General features: G+C 41.2%; 1 protein-coding gene across 1 annotated transcript; it reads right to left on the bottom strand.

Annotated features, from left to right (window-relative positions):
* Positions 1-437: 437 nt before the first annotated feature.
* On the bottom strand, positions 438-1188 carry LOC147428191 (uncharacterized). Its single transcript, XM_086496813.1, has 4 exons — positions 1173-1188; positions 974-1107; positions 860-896; positions 438-553 (listed from the first exon to the last, which is right to left on the bottom strand). Exons 1-4 carry the CDS (start codon positions 1186-1188, stop codon positions 438-440), a joined length of 303 nt encoding a protein of 100 aa, XP_086352939.1.
* Positions 1189-15030: the final 13842 nt, after the last annotated feature.

The raw sequence follows: 15030 nt of genomic DNA on the forward strand, positions 1-15030 counted from the left end.
TTCTACATGAAGCAATATTTCAAAAATAATCATAAGCCTTCACAGCACCTCACATGAGGATTTTAAACCTTAACCAAATCCATCAAAACAGTACATACTACTTATCCAAAACAAGACATGAATTTGAATTTTAACATCCATCAATGTTATAAATCCATTGTTCTTATGATGACTCGCACTCATCATCGTTGAATACGTTATGTCTTTGATACCTCTCAGGGATGCAAGAATTGTACCGCGTATCAGCTGCCATGGTTCTAGCCATCTGCTCTGCATAGATTGGCAATGCACTTCCATTAAAAAAAAAAGATTGTGAAGTTAAACACCAAACAAGTAATATAGGCAGTATCGATGATCAATAAATACCAACGCTAATACAAAAATAGTGACAAAAAAGATGAGAGCAATGTCAATGTCAAAAGTAAGAGGGGCCCTCACTAGTCGTCAAAGGGATTGACACGCGATGGCATGTCACTCTCATCATCAATATCTAAAGAGGTGGACGCCTCCTCTCTGCCCCGCTTTCTAGGGCGAAGCAACGGTAACAAATATCCTGAAATCAGTGGCTCATCAATGTCGACTGCAACACATGCTCGTCCTGAAGCCAAGCAAGCTGCTAGTACAGGGGCTGTGCCACATCCAAGCTCCAAACAAATACCTCCTCGTCGGCAAAGCAGCTCCACAAAACATGCAATGAAAGAATGGCTCCGTTGCAGTCATCCTCGCAATGGCTCGCCTGATAATGATCTAACCTGAGAGAGCTCCGGAAGGTGATGCACCATAAAAGAATCCGAAGAGTGCATACCAAGACGGGAGAAAAAGGCAGCGCTTTCTGATACAAAGCAAGGTGGATGCATACCCACTCTGTGAATCATAAATAGCATAGAGCAATTACACTGCAAAACAAGACACACGATTAGAGCAAACAACAAGACAAAGTGCTGAAATATTGATGTAAAAACAAATGTATCACCTCCACACGACCACCAAAACTCTCCACATAACCATATGCTCCATGATGGAGCACTACAATGCGACGATGAACCACCATCTCCGAAGCACGAGAAAATCTCTCCACCCAGCCAACGGCCTCTCCTGTTATTTTAACTAAATATCAATAATAAATACCACAAATATTACAATTTTTTTGCATGAATATAAACAAGATAGACCTGCCAAAGTAACCATGATCAACAGCCATCCACTATCCGCCAATTTCGAGAATGCCAAATGAACGACAACACGTACATGATCCTCAGTGCAAATGTCCCAACGAGGTGAAGTAGAGGAGCCTAAGAGGGACCCACCAAATGGAAGATCTAAGAAAATAAAATCTGCAGCCCATGAAATTGATTTCGTGCCGTGGGTATACAAGATAAGAGTCAGAGCGTGCCCGCCCGAGATGCTCGTGCACAGGGACCCATGCAAGATTACGGATCCCCGCCCTATAGTCTGCAACAATGGCAATGTAGTCCCCAATAATAGCCATGCATCGAGTATCCATAGAACTAGAGAGACAATGAGATGGAGACTCCATAATATAAACAAAAGAGATACTCCTTCGAGCCACGATCGTGCCAGGAGCAACTGAGACATTACAAGGAGGTTTAATAAGCCATGCATCAACCACGTGGAAGGAAAGCATTAACAAATGCAATTGTAGTTTACCTGGAGGTGGCTCCACCTCCTCGTCAATGATCTGATCCACAACCCTCTCCTTTTCCTTTTGTGAGTTGCGCATTGCTGAAATAGATAACTTTAAATCAGAGCACTGTAACTTTTAGATAGGCAAATATGAGCATGATCAAACATACCTGCACGACTCTCTTCTACTATGTCTACTGGAGGAACCTTCATCGCAGCATCCTTCGATATCATCTCTTGTAGCTCTCTTTCACGTCCAATATAATGGTGCATAGGACTCGACAGTGTTTCTCCTTTGAAGTGGAGAACTTCTCTTTTATCGCTTCCCTCCAAGCCACGGTGCGATGATTCCCTTCCCAAACATAGAACATGTGATTTGTAAGATCTTGAAACTTTCTTTGTTTTTTTAACTCGGCTTCAAATTCTTCATTGATTTCATTCCAAAGAGGATCCCATGTAGCCTTTATCTCATCTAGAACATTCACAAAGTCAAACTTCAAACAACATTCACAGCACATGGACATCTATACAAAAATGAAAAGTGTTACCACATACCATTCACAAAACTCTCCTCTCTTTTGCATGTTACCAAAGAGACAATGAATGCTCCTTTCTCTGGCATATAACCTTCTTTTGCAAAGGCCGCCTTCAATCCACTGAGATCATCTCTCAAACCTCTCACTCTTGCATATGGAATCAATCTACATAAAGGAATGGAGGGACAATCAAAGCAACTAAAAACACGTGTGATTTCAAGGATGTCTGCACCTCTATGCATAAAGATATTTTGCTCATCTTCCATCTCAGACGCTGCGGTAACCTCATCCATTATCTCCCATGGAACAATCTGTAAACCATTCTCCTCGGGGGCTAAAGTATCATCAACTTCGTGTAGAGAGCTCTGTCCCATTTCCATGGAAAGAACCTCCTCACCTTGTGTCTCAATTTCCTCTATCATGTCGGTAGCTGAGACTGAAGATATTTGATCACTAGCATCTACCTGGCCATAAAGAGAAGCATTGTTACTCCTCCCCCTTCGTGATCTTCCACGTGGTTTCGGGCTGTTTCAACATCAACAAGAAACATGGAGACAATAATTTTACAAAAGAGTCAAATTATATATGGCACCATATTGAAATAAAACACAACAGAAATCTTAAAAAAATTTGGACAGAGCTACCTTTGTACATAGAGCATTATTTCAAAAAATACTATAGCCCATAATGGCTTCTCACTTGAAAAATTTTGGTGTTTAAAATTATTTCATAAACATAATTCATGAAGCATAAATTAAGGTCCACACACCTATAGCCACACACCTATCAACCAAGCATTAATTTAGGACCTTAAACATAATGTATCTTTAGCCCAACACAAATCAACCTAGTGTATCTTTTTTAAAGATCCTAAACATAATGTATCTTTAGCCCAACACATAATGTATCTTTTTTAAAGATCTTAAATGTATAGGTTTTTTTTTAATTTAAGCTCAATTAAAAGATGTTTTACAAACTACCTAATTAGCCAGGGTCTCAATACATCAAATGCATACAGAACAAGCTGATATTAAATTGTGCAATATCCCCCTTCAAAGCCAAGCTAATATAGAAGGGAAACGTTAAGCTAAGTTCAAGATGTATTGAGCATCATTGAGCACCTTGTAGGTGGACGACCCCTTCGAGCCAACGCGGAGTTTCGGCCAGCCATTGACACCTCTCAAAGACCTTTCTAAAGCCGGAAGCCACAATCTTTTGAAATCGGAATCCACGGACCTGCTAAATGAACTTGCAGAACAATTTGCTTTGCTGAACAATTTGCCTTTCTGAATGATTTGCTTTGCTGAACAATTTGCAGCTATCTGAACCACCGCGCGCCGGCGCACGCTCCTACGGCCAAGGAATCGCCTGAACAATTTGCCTTGCTGAACTGCGCTTGAGCTGCTGAAAGCTGAACGCTCTGAACTGGCTGAACGCCTGTACTGCTGAATGCTGCGCGAACACCTGAACTGATGAAAGCTGCGCCTGAACTGCTGAGCCTGAAAACTGCGCCTGAACGCCTGAACCAGCCTGCCTTGCTCGTTCTGCTATGTCTGAACTACCGCGCGCCGGTGCGCGCTCCTACGGGCAGGTTGCGTACGGCTCCTCGCACGCACGCACAATAGAGCATAAGCACGCTCTCAAGCAGAAGCGCAACAAAGAAACCTCCGAGATAGGACGATACACAGAGGCAGGGCTCGTAAAAAACTTTTTTCCAAAACTTGGCAAACCTTTGTATGTGGACCAAGATAGCTAAATTGACAAAGTTTGAAGGTTTTTACACCAAGGTTTTTACATCAAATAACACCAAAAATTTAAATGTTAATTTCAAAATTTGTAGGTTTGGATTATACTAAACCTAGGTTTTTTTCGAGCACTGCGTGAAAGAGGCCCTATTGTAAAAATTTTAAAAGATTTTGGACATAAGTCATGCTACTTAGAGGACCAATATACTAGATTTTTTAGATTTTTAATTATTGACAAGATTTTAAAGAATTTTTTAGATTTTGAACAGGATTTGCTTAACGTTTCGGTGATCATCTTTTATGAATACAAGCAGTCTGCACCGCTTTCTGAGAATGACGCCCGAAATAACGACTACCATCTGTACCTGATGTTATTTATCAGTCTAGACTCTGCACTCACCCTAACTTCTCTAAGACGATTGCTTCCAATGTCTAGACACATTACAATATTCGGACCACAAGTTGGTCAAAAGCTTGTCCTTATTTTTGAAGGCAGCACATATGCGCTTTCTCTCATTTCTGTGAAACAGCATTTTGAGTTAACTAATGCGTTTACTTTACATCCACTTACACTAAGTGGAGGACAGGTAAAAATGAAAGTTACTGAGTCTATTAGTGGTGAAGAGGTCTTCCTTCTGAATCATGATGTCTGTCAGTTCTTCAAGGTTCGCTTGTCAGTTCCTGAACTTGACAGTGGAATTAAGGCTCCTCCAGTAATTGTCGATTTAGAATCAGATGCCGAGTCACGTGGCTGCTCTAGCGTACTTGATATTATACGCTCAATGCCTTTGTAGAGCAACTTTTACTTGGCCCTGAAACAAGCTAAAGATATCATTCAAGTTCAAGAGCTTCCTGTGTTTTATGATGGATATGTTGCATTTGAGTTGCCCTCTCTAGGTCACACTAATGGAATGATTGGGATGGAACAGAGACATGATAGCCACATGTGGACTGAATATGTCACATGTAGCAGTGATACCTTTCCAAGGGTCGTTAGGTTCAGTTGATTCTTGGGTCACTTATGTTGTGTCAACATTGATTGTCCATATTACTCGAGGACAGGACTCTACAATGAGGTTCATTGGCGAGGCCGGCTTTCAAAGTCATCTCCAAAAGGCATGCTGACACTTGAATATGGCACCTTGATATGCAATCATTTCTCTGAAATGCCAGAGTGTGTGGCAACCTGTCCTGTGGTTATTTATTATTGTATGCCAAGGGAGAAACAAAAGTGGACCCGTTGTGTGCTGCATCTAGGTGAGCATCAACATCCTTGTGTGGAAGGGAGGTCAAGAGTAAATGAGAAAAAAGTAGAATCAGTGCTTCAAGCTCGTGCTGCTCAAGAACCATTCACTACAGCCAAACAGCTCGAGCGCATGACTGCTCAGGATATGATCATGGGAAAGCTTGTAATGGAAAATGCAGACAACACCGAATATATTGAAGATTGTGAGTTTGTTGAATTCACACCTTTGTCAAGTAGACGAAGGATTGAACAAAGCTTTGAATGCGCCAAAAGATCAAAAAATATAAGTGCAAAAGGCTTAGAAGCAGTTCTTGACTTGAAGAGTAAGAGTAGGTATCCATATATACATGATGTTCTCTTCCCTGGTCAACTTGGAAATGCCCAGCAACCACATGTGTTCAAGATGTCAATAATTGGGCCCGGAAGTGGAGTTGATCTGGTTAATCGAATGCGTCCGGGTGGAAATCTTGAGCAGACGTGGATACACTTTGATCATGTGCATCGTGTGCAAGGCTGGCCCACAATGTCTCCACATGTTTATGATCCGTTTGTGCATGAACTTATGACAATCGCATCATGTGAGTTTACTGTGGAGAATAAGTTTGCACAGATAGAGTTTTGGAAGATGCTCAATAAGGTGGTTCAAGATGAAGGATTTGATAAGCCTGAGTTCAGAGGTTTCATGTCTGATGAGGCTAATGCAAATTGGATAGCAATTAGAACAGTTTACTTTGGGGGTCCCGACAAGGTTGTACCATCTAAGGAAAGGTCTTGCGTGTTTCATTGGGAGCAATCCATGATCCGGCATACTACTAAATGTATCAAACCTTCCTCACAAGAGGAACACAAAATTAAATACGGAAAATGGCAAAATGCACCATCAGAGAATCAAGAAAATATTTGCAAAGGAGAGCTTCGTCGCTTTTGGAGAGCAGGACATGTTGTTGATGGTGAAGTTTCATGTTTGGAGACATGGTTGGCTTGGTGGGATATCAGAGTTTCACATTGGGGAGGAAGATTTGTTATGCAAGATGAGTCTGGCATTTTTGTGCCAAACACTAACTTGTCTGAGAGTAAACATGCTAGCATGCGGGCATGCTTTGGTTTCAAAGAGAAAATTAGTTTATATGAAGCCGCAGGGGTAGATATGGCAATGGATGTACTACAAAGTGTTAAGTACAATGCATACCTTAAAGGTGCAAAGACATGTAGTGGTCCCGGAATACAAGACCTTGCACAAAGATTTTTAAATCATTCATCCACTGCCTCTGCTGCAAAGAAGTTGGTCGATCTCACACACTGCTCAATGGACGAAATGCGTTTGCAAAGTCCAGAGATGAATAGGTCAAATATAAGGGAGAAGAGTGTAAAGAAAAAGAGACCAATCTTTGTGGATGCTGGTGTTGTGCTAGAGGATGATAGCCACATGCCCGAGTATGTCACAGTCACTCAACCCATTGGTAGAACAAAGTATGCACGTGCACATGGGGAAACAAAGTATTGGCCTGAGGTGACTGTTGCAAAAACGGTGTGGGCAATTAGGAGAACTGAACCTGGACGTAAAATGAAATGTTTTGGAATTTTGCAATATCAAACAGATAGATGTGGACGATTCATTAATCAAGGCTCGCCTAATATTAATTCTGGGGTAGCTGCACCGTGCTTTTGGGGTCGAAGAAAATATCCCTCGTCAGGATCAAAGCCTGGGGGGATTGTTGAGGGTTATGTATGGTTCTGCAATGCTAGTAACATGCACACATGGAAGATTCATGACATGGTGGTGGGGCCACCCAGACCTGCACTAGGGGTTTGGAGGGTCGCAAAGGGTACAAATCTACTACCACATGAGGCAGAACAGCTCCAAGCAAATTGATTTGTACTTCAACAACAACATGGGGTAGAATGTGAAACTGTGAATGGGGGCATTCGAGCAGCAAATAGAGTTACAAGTGCCTTTCGGCCCAAATACAGGGATGGCAAGGTTATTAAATGGCGCTCAAAGATGACAAAAGAATTTCAGACCAGAATTGATATTGGAAAATGCATGGCAGCAACATTAGTTAAAGAGGTTATTGTTGTGTGCAATGAAACACATGTTTTCTACATTAGCACAGAGGGGTCAAGGGCAAAGGGAGTTTCATACTCTGTGACATTGTCTGATTTTCCAAGATGTACATGTGAGGACTTCCAAAAGAGAGAGTCCAAGAGGTTGACATATGTGCCATGCAAGCTTATTTACTATGTGTTTCTCCAAATTTTGGGTTTGGACTCTCATGCCCATGAGTTCATGCACCAAGCAGCCCTAACAAAGGTGGAGCTGTTTCAAGCTTTGGGAGGATTGCGGCCAAATGCAGCAATAGTTAAAGTGCCTCTAGATGTAAAGGATTTGTGTGGTATGTAGTTTGAAATGCAGCGGTGTTTTATCTACTTATGATAAGCCCTAGTTTATGAGAGATCAGCCCTATGATAAGCCCTAGCCGTATTTTGTCTACTTATGATACGCCCTAGTTTGTGAGAGATCAACACAAGTTTTGAGAGTGCATTCTATTAATAGTTTCTTGTAAGTTTCATATGTGTTTGGAAAAAAATGAACAATATTTTGTTTTAAACAATGTAAGATGCAACGGGTTTGCTACAGAATCTTATTGAAGATTGGGGTTATGTTCTTCATTCAATTTCTTTTGTCAGTTTTTTGGTGGCTAGGTTGAAGTGCCTCTCTTAAATTTTCCATCTACATTTGTGAACAAATTAACATTATGGATCTTTTGTTATAAACAAAGTGAGATATAGCAAGTTCACTTATCTAATCTATCTTGCTCGGTTTTTTGTTTGCTCGGAAGTACTTGCTCGGGGCTGGGAATTCCTCTCTACTTACATAGAAATGGAAAGGCTTGAGCTCGAAGGAGCAGCAGTGTATGAAGCAGCATATGGAGGCACTAAAAACAATGTAGTCACCATCCCCATGATCCTTGGGAGGCCTATAACTTGGTGAGCAAGCAGCCTATTGAAGTAGCCCTGGGAAACACAGATGTACTCAGTTATTTCTACTTGTCCCCTTGCAGAGTCAACACCCATCGAGCTCACGAGCTCTACACCAGCAAAATAGAGGAGGGGACCATAGAAATTTCCACTCTCAAAAATGACAAAGTCCAAGTCAAGATCACATCTGAACTTTTTTCAAAATCTTTGAAGCTATCATACAAAGGATCCATCATAAAAGAAAGAAGGAAATGGGAACAGACGTGTTCGCGCGAGGAAGGGAGTTGTTGCCACCTTTGCAGACATGACATGCCGGGAAGTGGAACTGCCCACCCGCATGTTCATGCAATTCTTCCATATCAATGACAAACGGCCATGAAGGTATACCACACCTTACCATACAATAGCAACAACCTACACATGGGCCTACCAGCAACCAAAAAACTCTAGTGACCATTGACCATTCCCAACACCTGCTTGAGCTGCTGACAAAGAAAAAGATACATGCTAAGCTCACCTACTTGTCAACATCTAAAGTTCTAACAAGGATCACATATCAAGAGCTCCAAACCTTCCAAAAGCTCCCACACATAACAATCGGATTTAACTTCAAGAAGAAGACAGTGAGGAGGAAATAACTAAATCCGGGTCAACTCAGACCACTGCTAGAACACGCTCCAAATGGAAAGAACTAGAGTCAAAATCCTTTAAAGAAGAGAAATTAGACAAGAAGGGAAAAAAACCAATGCCAAGGCCAAAACCAAGAAAGGATGAAAAATCTTAGAAAGAAGTCTGCAAGGCTAGCAAAGGAGTTCAAAAAGAGACGAGTAGATGAGGGGGACTTTGCGGGTGCCACACAAGTTTTGCACCAAAAACCCATCGGCAACCCCTATCACTCAAGAGAAGCTCAACAAAATGTGGGCACAAATGGAGCAAGAAAATCTAGAGGAAGAAGAAGGGCAAAACGCCGTAGAGGATGCAAAGAGAATAAGAGACAGGACAGGTCGAGAGAAAGTTCCCACTCCGGCTTTGACAACAAATCTCATGGATATTTTGGGTTTGATAACACACACTCAAGATTATCAACCCAAACCCCCACAAGGGCAAGGCACAAAAAACAAAACAAAAGATCAAAACAGCTACCCCAAGCCACAAGATCCACATGTAGTCATATAAGAAATACAGCAACAAGTGACAACCCCCCGCACATCAATATGTCAATGGAGATGCTTGACCCCTACTACCAGGCCTTGCAATGGGTGGCTACCGATCACTACAACATTGCTATCCAAGAACACGCACAAGATCGGAATGTTTTCAAACCACTACAAGCCAAGCTAACAGAAGTCTATGCTAAGTTTTGCATGCTTCAAAACAAACAAGATGATTTAGCAATAGAAACTCAAAGGCTGACAAGAAGCACAGAAATCATTAAATCAACTACTCTCGCAAAATCAAAACCTAGCTGAAGCTCATGAGAAAATAGCAGCTGCAAAAAGAGTGGTTGTGGTCCGTTAGGAAGTGATTAGTGATCTATAGACTGTGTTTACAGATGTTTACAACCAAGTAGATGCACCGAAAACCAGCTAGCCATGGCAAAGATACAACTCGTCAGTGCCGAGGATAAACTCATGGCTCAACGCCACATTGTAGAAAAGATTAAGGCTTATCCTCCATTAAAAAGGCTAGCAGAGGCAAGTACAACATCATTTGACGCAAGCTCCAAACTTTTAGAACTAGAGCAAGAAATCAAAGTGTAGGAAAGAATGCATCAAGACGCCACCAGTGGTAGCCCTAGCCAAAGAGGAAGATCTTCAAGAAGAAAATGTTGCCCTTAGAAAGGAGAACAAGGATTTGAAGTCACAAATAGCTGCATTCATGGCAAAGTTGGATTGCCCGCAATCAGACTTCCCTGACAAAGATGAGCACGGACATGATGACCATGGATAGTTGGATGACACACGAAGAGAGCAAGATGAAAGGCAACAACCACAATCAAATCAACAACAAGGGTCATCATCTCAAGCCAACCGCCCCACAACTAGGAAATATCAAGATAAAGGAAAACAATAAGCCATGCAAGGTATTCTAGAAAGTGGCATGGTACCCAATAGGAGAGAGCTGGAACCTGTGCCTGTGGCAGTCAACAAAAGAGTGTATTAGCTAACTGAAGAGGCCATCATAGAGATGAAGGAGAGGATAGAAGGGGAAAAAAAATAGCAATGGATAAAAGCTATCAAATGGAAGATTTGTATTCTCCATTCAGGTCAACTTGTAGCTCCTCTGACCCTCTACGATCAATCAAGATTGGTATACCCGGTCCCTTCCATTCCCACTAATAAAGTATGAGTGCATTCGCATGAAGGCATCCATAGAACAAGAAATTCTTGGAGCTCAACCACAAGAGAAACAACCTAAATGGAGGTTGGCATGGCTAGAGAAACATCTTGAGTACAGGATTCATATGGTCAAAGCACCAATTAGCCATTGAGAAGGATGTCACATTTTTCCCAGTACCTAGAGTGCGAACATGGGTCCGACAAGAAGCCATCCAAAAAGAGCATCACAACTGGCTAAACTACCCAGTTTTTCTAGGACCCAGAGACAAGCAAATAATGGATGAGAAATACATGCTCAGCACTCTACAGGCAACTATCAAAAAATATGAAGGTCTTCCACATCTATCTTGCCAAATGCTACAAAAAACCTGCAGAATGATGGTTGCATGCATCACTATGTACCATAAACCATGGATATGAGAAACACCAAGGATGTCTTACCCCAAAGGAAATATGGATTTGGTTTATGATCCGAGCCAGTAGCCCAATGAACGTATCTTGCATGGATTTTTTTCTCGCCTAATTTTTATGCCATCTTATTTCATGAGCACCTTCAAAGAATCCTTCTACATTGGATTTTTCACACTCAACACTACCTTGGGGAGGGGGGGGGGGGGGGGGGGGGGGGGGGGGGGGGGGGGTCACTATGTATAAATTGCGTATATCGCGTGTGTTCAAGGACTATTTTTAAATCTCCTTATCTATAAATTTTTGGCAAATAAAATACCCCCTTTTCACATTCAATCTGTAAATTGTTTCCAATATCGTTTTATGATACCCTTCAGTATGTGAAAATGTGAGGAAAAATATAAATAAATAACCCCTTCTGCTGCACTCACTTGATAGTTACATAGTTATTAAGTGACCCCTCAAGAACACTACCTTGTTCGGGTTCTAAGGTCAATGACATCAAAGCACGCTTTGTAAGCTACCACACAATGGAAATTCTATCTGTTGACACTATGAGGCCATTTGCTCCTGAAGACCAAGATTTAGCAAGGGAATATCAAGATGAAGAAAAGAATCATAAGTGCACTCTACTCTAAATGCCCACTCTCCATCTACATCATCATCACAATCTCCTTTCATAGAAGATTCTACAATAGTTGCACTTGTATAGAACCAACCTTTTTCTTCTTGGCCTCTTTTACCTTCAATTTAGGACACTTCTTTATCAAGTGATCATTAGCCTTGCAATAATGCAATGCATTTTTTTTCCTTTTTCACCAAAATTCCTAGACGAGGTGCTGCCATAAGAAACATTAGGAGTATGTGCTTTGCTACTCATCGAAGAACTATGAGAAGTGGCTACATTGCTATTACCACCTTGGTCTCAAAAAGTACCTTTTTGACACATTGGTGATCGTCCGGTGCTTCTTTATGGAGTGGAGGTAGCAAAATCATTGCCAAGACAAACACGACCTTTACGGGCTGCATCATATGTACTGAACCACTCTCTGTGAGGAGTCACATGAAACGATGCACCTCAATCAATAACCCAATCGTGTAAAGCATAGTCATCAGTGACAACCAATAATGCTGAATCCATGGCAGATGTGAGATAAATGTCTCCATCACAATCTTCAACAAAAACATTGTTGATCTCTTCAATCTTTATACTGATTTCCTTAGTCTTTCCTTCTCCCTGCTTCTTGTCTTTACCTTTCTCTTGTTTCCACTTTCGGCAGTCTTTCTTCATATGACCCTTTTTGTGACAATGATAGCACCAATGTCTTTTCGGCCACGTGATTTTCTATGAGATTTTCCTCCCTAATTTTTCTTGCCCTTTTCTTGTGATCAACCATGAACAATAAGAGCATTGCTAAAACCACAAGAAGTATCAAGATTATTCCTGCTAACCTCTTCAGTAAGCAAACTTCCCTCAACATCAACACATGTTAAACCTTCAGGAGGTGCTAAATTACTTATGGCTACGCAAAAAGTATCCCAACTTTCTGCCAACATAACTAGCAAGAATATTGCTTTGATTGAAACATCGAAATTGACTCCTTGTGCAGAAAGCTGACTGAAAATTGTGTTGAACTCATTGAGATGGTTGCACACGGGTGTGCCCTCATCCATCTTCAAATCAACTAACTTTTTCAGCCAATAAACCTGTGATGCTGCACTTTGCTTCTCATATAGGTCACATAACTTCTTCCACAGCTCATAGCTAGTCTTTTCCATGTTCACATTGAAGTACACATTCTTTGACAAAGTCAGCTTGATGGTGGACTTGGCAAGCTCATCCAACTCCTGCCAATCATACTCATCCATATCCTCAGGCTTTATCCCTTTCATCTTTATCGGCCGGATCTGCTTCTTCTATACTAAGACTTTGCAAATTTGCTCCTTCCAAAATGGAAAGTTAGTGCCATCTAACTTCTCAATGTTGAGCAAAGTGTTCTTCGACGATAAATCCATCACTCGACGAGGAACAAAAGAGATAGATCCACTGCACTAAAGAAAAATTTCGGCAGAGTCTCCCTTGCAAAACTGACTTCTGAATCCAAAACAAATGTGTACAATGACTGAAACGATGCTGATCAAAGTGGATAAAATGCAAGATAGAATCTCAAAGAACTGTCACTGTCAGTGTCTTCAACTCTAGAAGAGTGTCTCTAACCAACTAAACATTGTCAAAAGCATACACATAAAGATGAAAGCAATGCCAACAATGGTGGGTTAGCAGAAGCACACCAATACTGCACTAACCGCATAAACATACATCCTATGTCGATGCCGAAGCTATGGGGATGTCGGGGGCTTGCTCCAAAACCTATATCACCGAAAGGATATCCACATTTGAGAATCCCCCAGCTCAATAAAACCTTACCACGACCCTCAACAATAGGCTTTGCATATTTCCATCAAAATACATAAACGCATAAGATCTTACATCAACCACAGAAACCCTTTTCTGTAACCTCTACGGCGGTTTGTCTGATTTAAAAGACCCTCAAGATCTTATATCAAATATGCATGTGACAGAGATAGCAAAAAAAGTTTGCAACAAAAACTTGTACGCACCGACGAAGGTAGACCACCCTACTATCTGAATTGAATATCTCTCAAACCGCACAAAATTTGCAGAAACTTCCTTCTACAAAGTTGTTAACCACGCGAAAACGATTGGGAATTGTGGGAATAGACATGAAATAAGTTTCTTTTTACAGGTCAAAACAGATCTGAAAAAATCTGTAGCTTGTACTTCACGATCTACAGGCAGTCTAAATTACATATCTCAAAATTGGTGAAGATTTTGAGAAAACTTTCTTGTGTAAAGCTGAAGAGGACAAAAACCGGTCAAGGAAAGTGAGAATCGGCTTGAATGAAGATGTTTTGGTAGGCCAAAATAGATCTGCAAAAACATGCTACAATTTTTGTTGTTTCTCCGCCTGCCTCTCTGCTGAGCTCCAATGGTGCTCCCAATCCCTAAGCTCTGATACCAATTGAAGTGCGCGTGCGAGAGCGTCTGTGTGTGTGTGTGTGAGAGAGTGTGCAGCATTGGATAAGAGAGGAGAAGAGATGAGACATAGGTTTGAGTGGACTCCAAACACAATAGTGTTAGGGTTATGAGTCCTTATTCTTTTATGTAGAATGAATGGTTGGTGTTAGTTCCCGGTTAGTCTCCGGCCGCCCAACACTCAGGCGCGACACATTGGACTTTACCACCCGCAACATTTTTTTGTGTAATTACTAGAGTTATTAACGTAATCACATGATCGTGATGATCACATCAATGAAATTCTTGGTCACTAATAACTAGAGATAGATAAATCAAGAAAGACCAAGCGTGCGGAACACTCTAGCTTCATTGGGGGGGGGGGTTGGCAAAAGTTGGGGGAGGAAGAAACCAAATGCATCATCAGTGGTGTTTCCAGGGGGTTTGGAGATTGTAAAGAAGTTTTGGGAAGGGAGTAGGGGTTTGTTTAAGTAGGGTGAGTTTAGGAGGGAAGGTGTTTGAAATAAAGGGGGAAGTAGGTTTTAAATTTTGAAATTCGAATTCACAAGACTTAAGTCTAGTTGTGTGTGAAAGTGACATGAGAATGAATGCTAAGGGTGAGCCTTTTTAGACATAGGTTTTAAGAGGGAAAAAAAAGGGACTCAACTACGGTGAGTTAGTTGAGTTGGGAGGGTTTAAGCAAAAATTTAGAGCGAAGGAGTCTTACCAAAAATTAGGTAATACTTGTGGAAGGATTCCAAAGATTGGTTTGGGTTTGATAGAGCTTTGGGTAGATCGGTAAGGGATATGCGTGGTACTTGTTTTGGTAGGGAGAAAAAACAAAAAGTTAAAAATTAATTTAGCGGTAGAGATTTATGGTAAAGTATTGACAATGGAGGTTTAGAGTAGTGTCAGAGGAGGTTTAGAGTCGTGACCAAAATTGGTGAAGATTTTGAGAAAACTTTCTTGTGCAAAGTTGAAGAGGACAAAAAACCGGTCAATGGAATCGAGAATCGACTTGAATGAAGATGTTTTGGTAGGCCAAAATAGATCTGTAAAAACATGCTACAATTTTTGCTACTTCTCTGCCTGCCTC

This window comes from Adiantum capillus-veneris, chromosome 23, assembly GCF_014529385.1.
Source record: "Adiantum capillus-veneris isolate H3 chromosome 23, ASM1452938v2, whole genome shotgun sequence".
NCBI lineage: Eukaryota > Viridiplantae > Streptophyta > Polypodiopsida > Polypodiales > Pteridaceae > Adiantum > Adiantum capillus-veneris.

What these genes read in the sequence shown, in the direction of transcription:
- LOC147428191 (XM_086496813.1), bottom strand. An exon ending in GTTTTGGTGGTCGTGTGGAG is followed by an intron (nt 897 to 973) that starts GTGATACATTTG and finishes CTTGTTTTGCAG; the next exon opens with TGTAATTGCTCTATGCTATT. An exon ending in ATTTATGATTCACAGAGTGG is followed by an intron (nt 554 to 859) that starts GTATGCATCCAC and finishes CACTGATTTCAG; the next exon opens with GATATTTGTTACCGTTGCTT.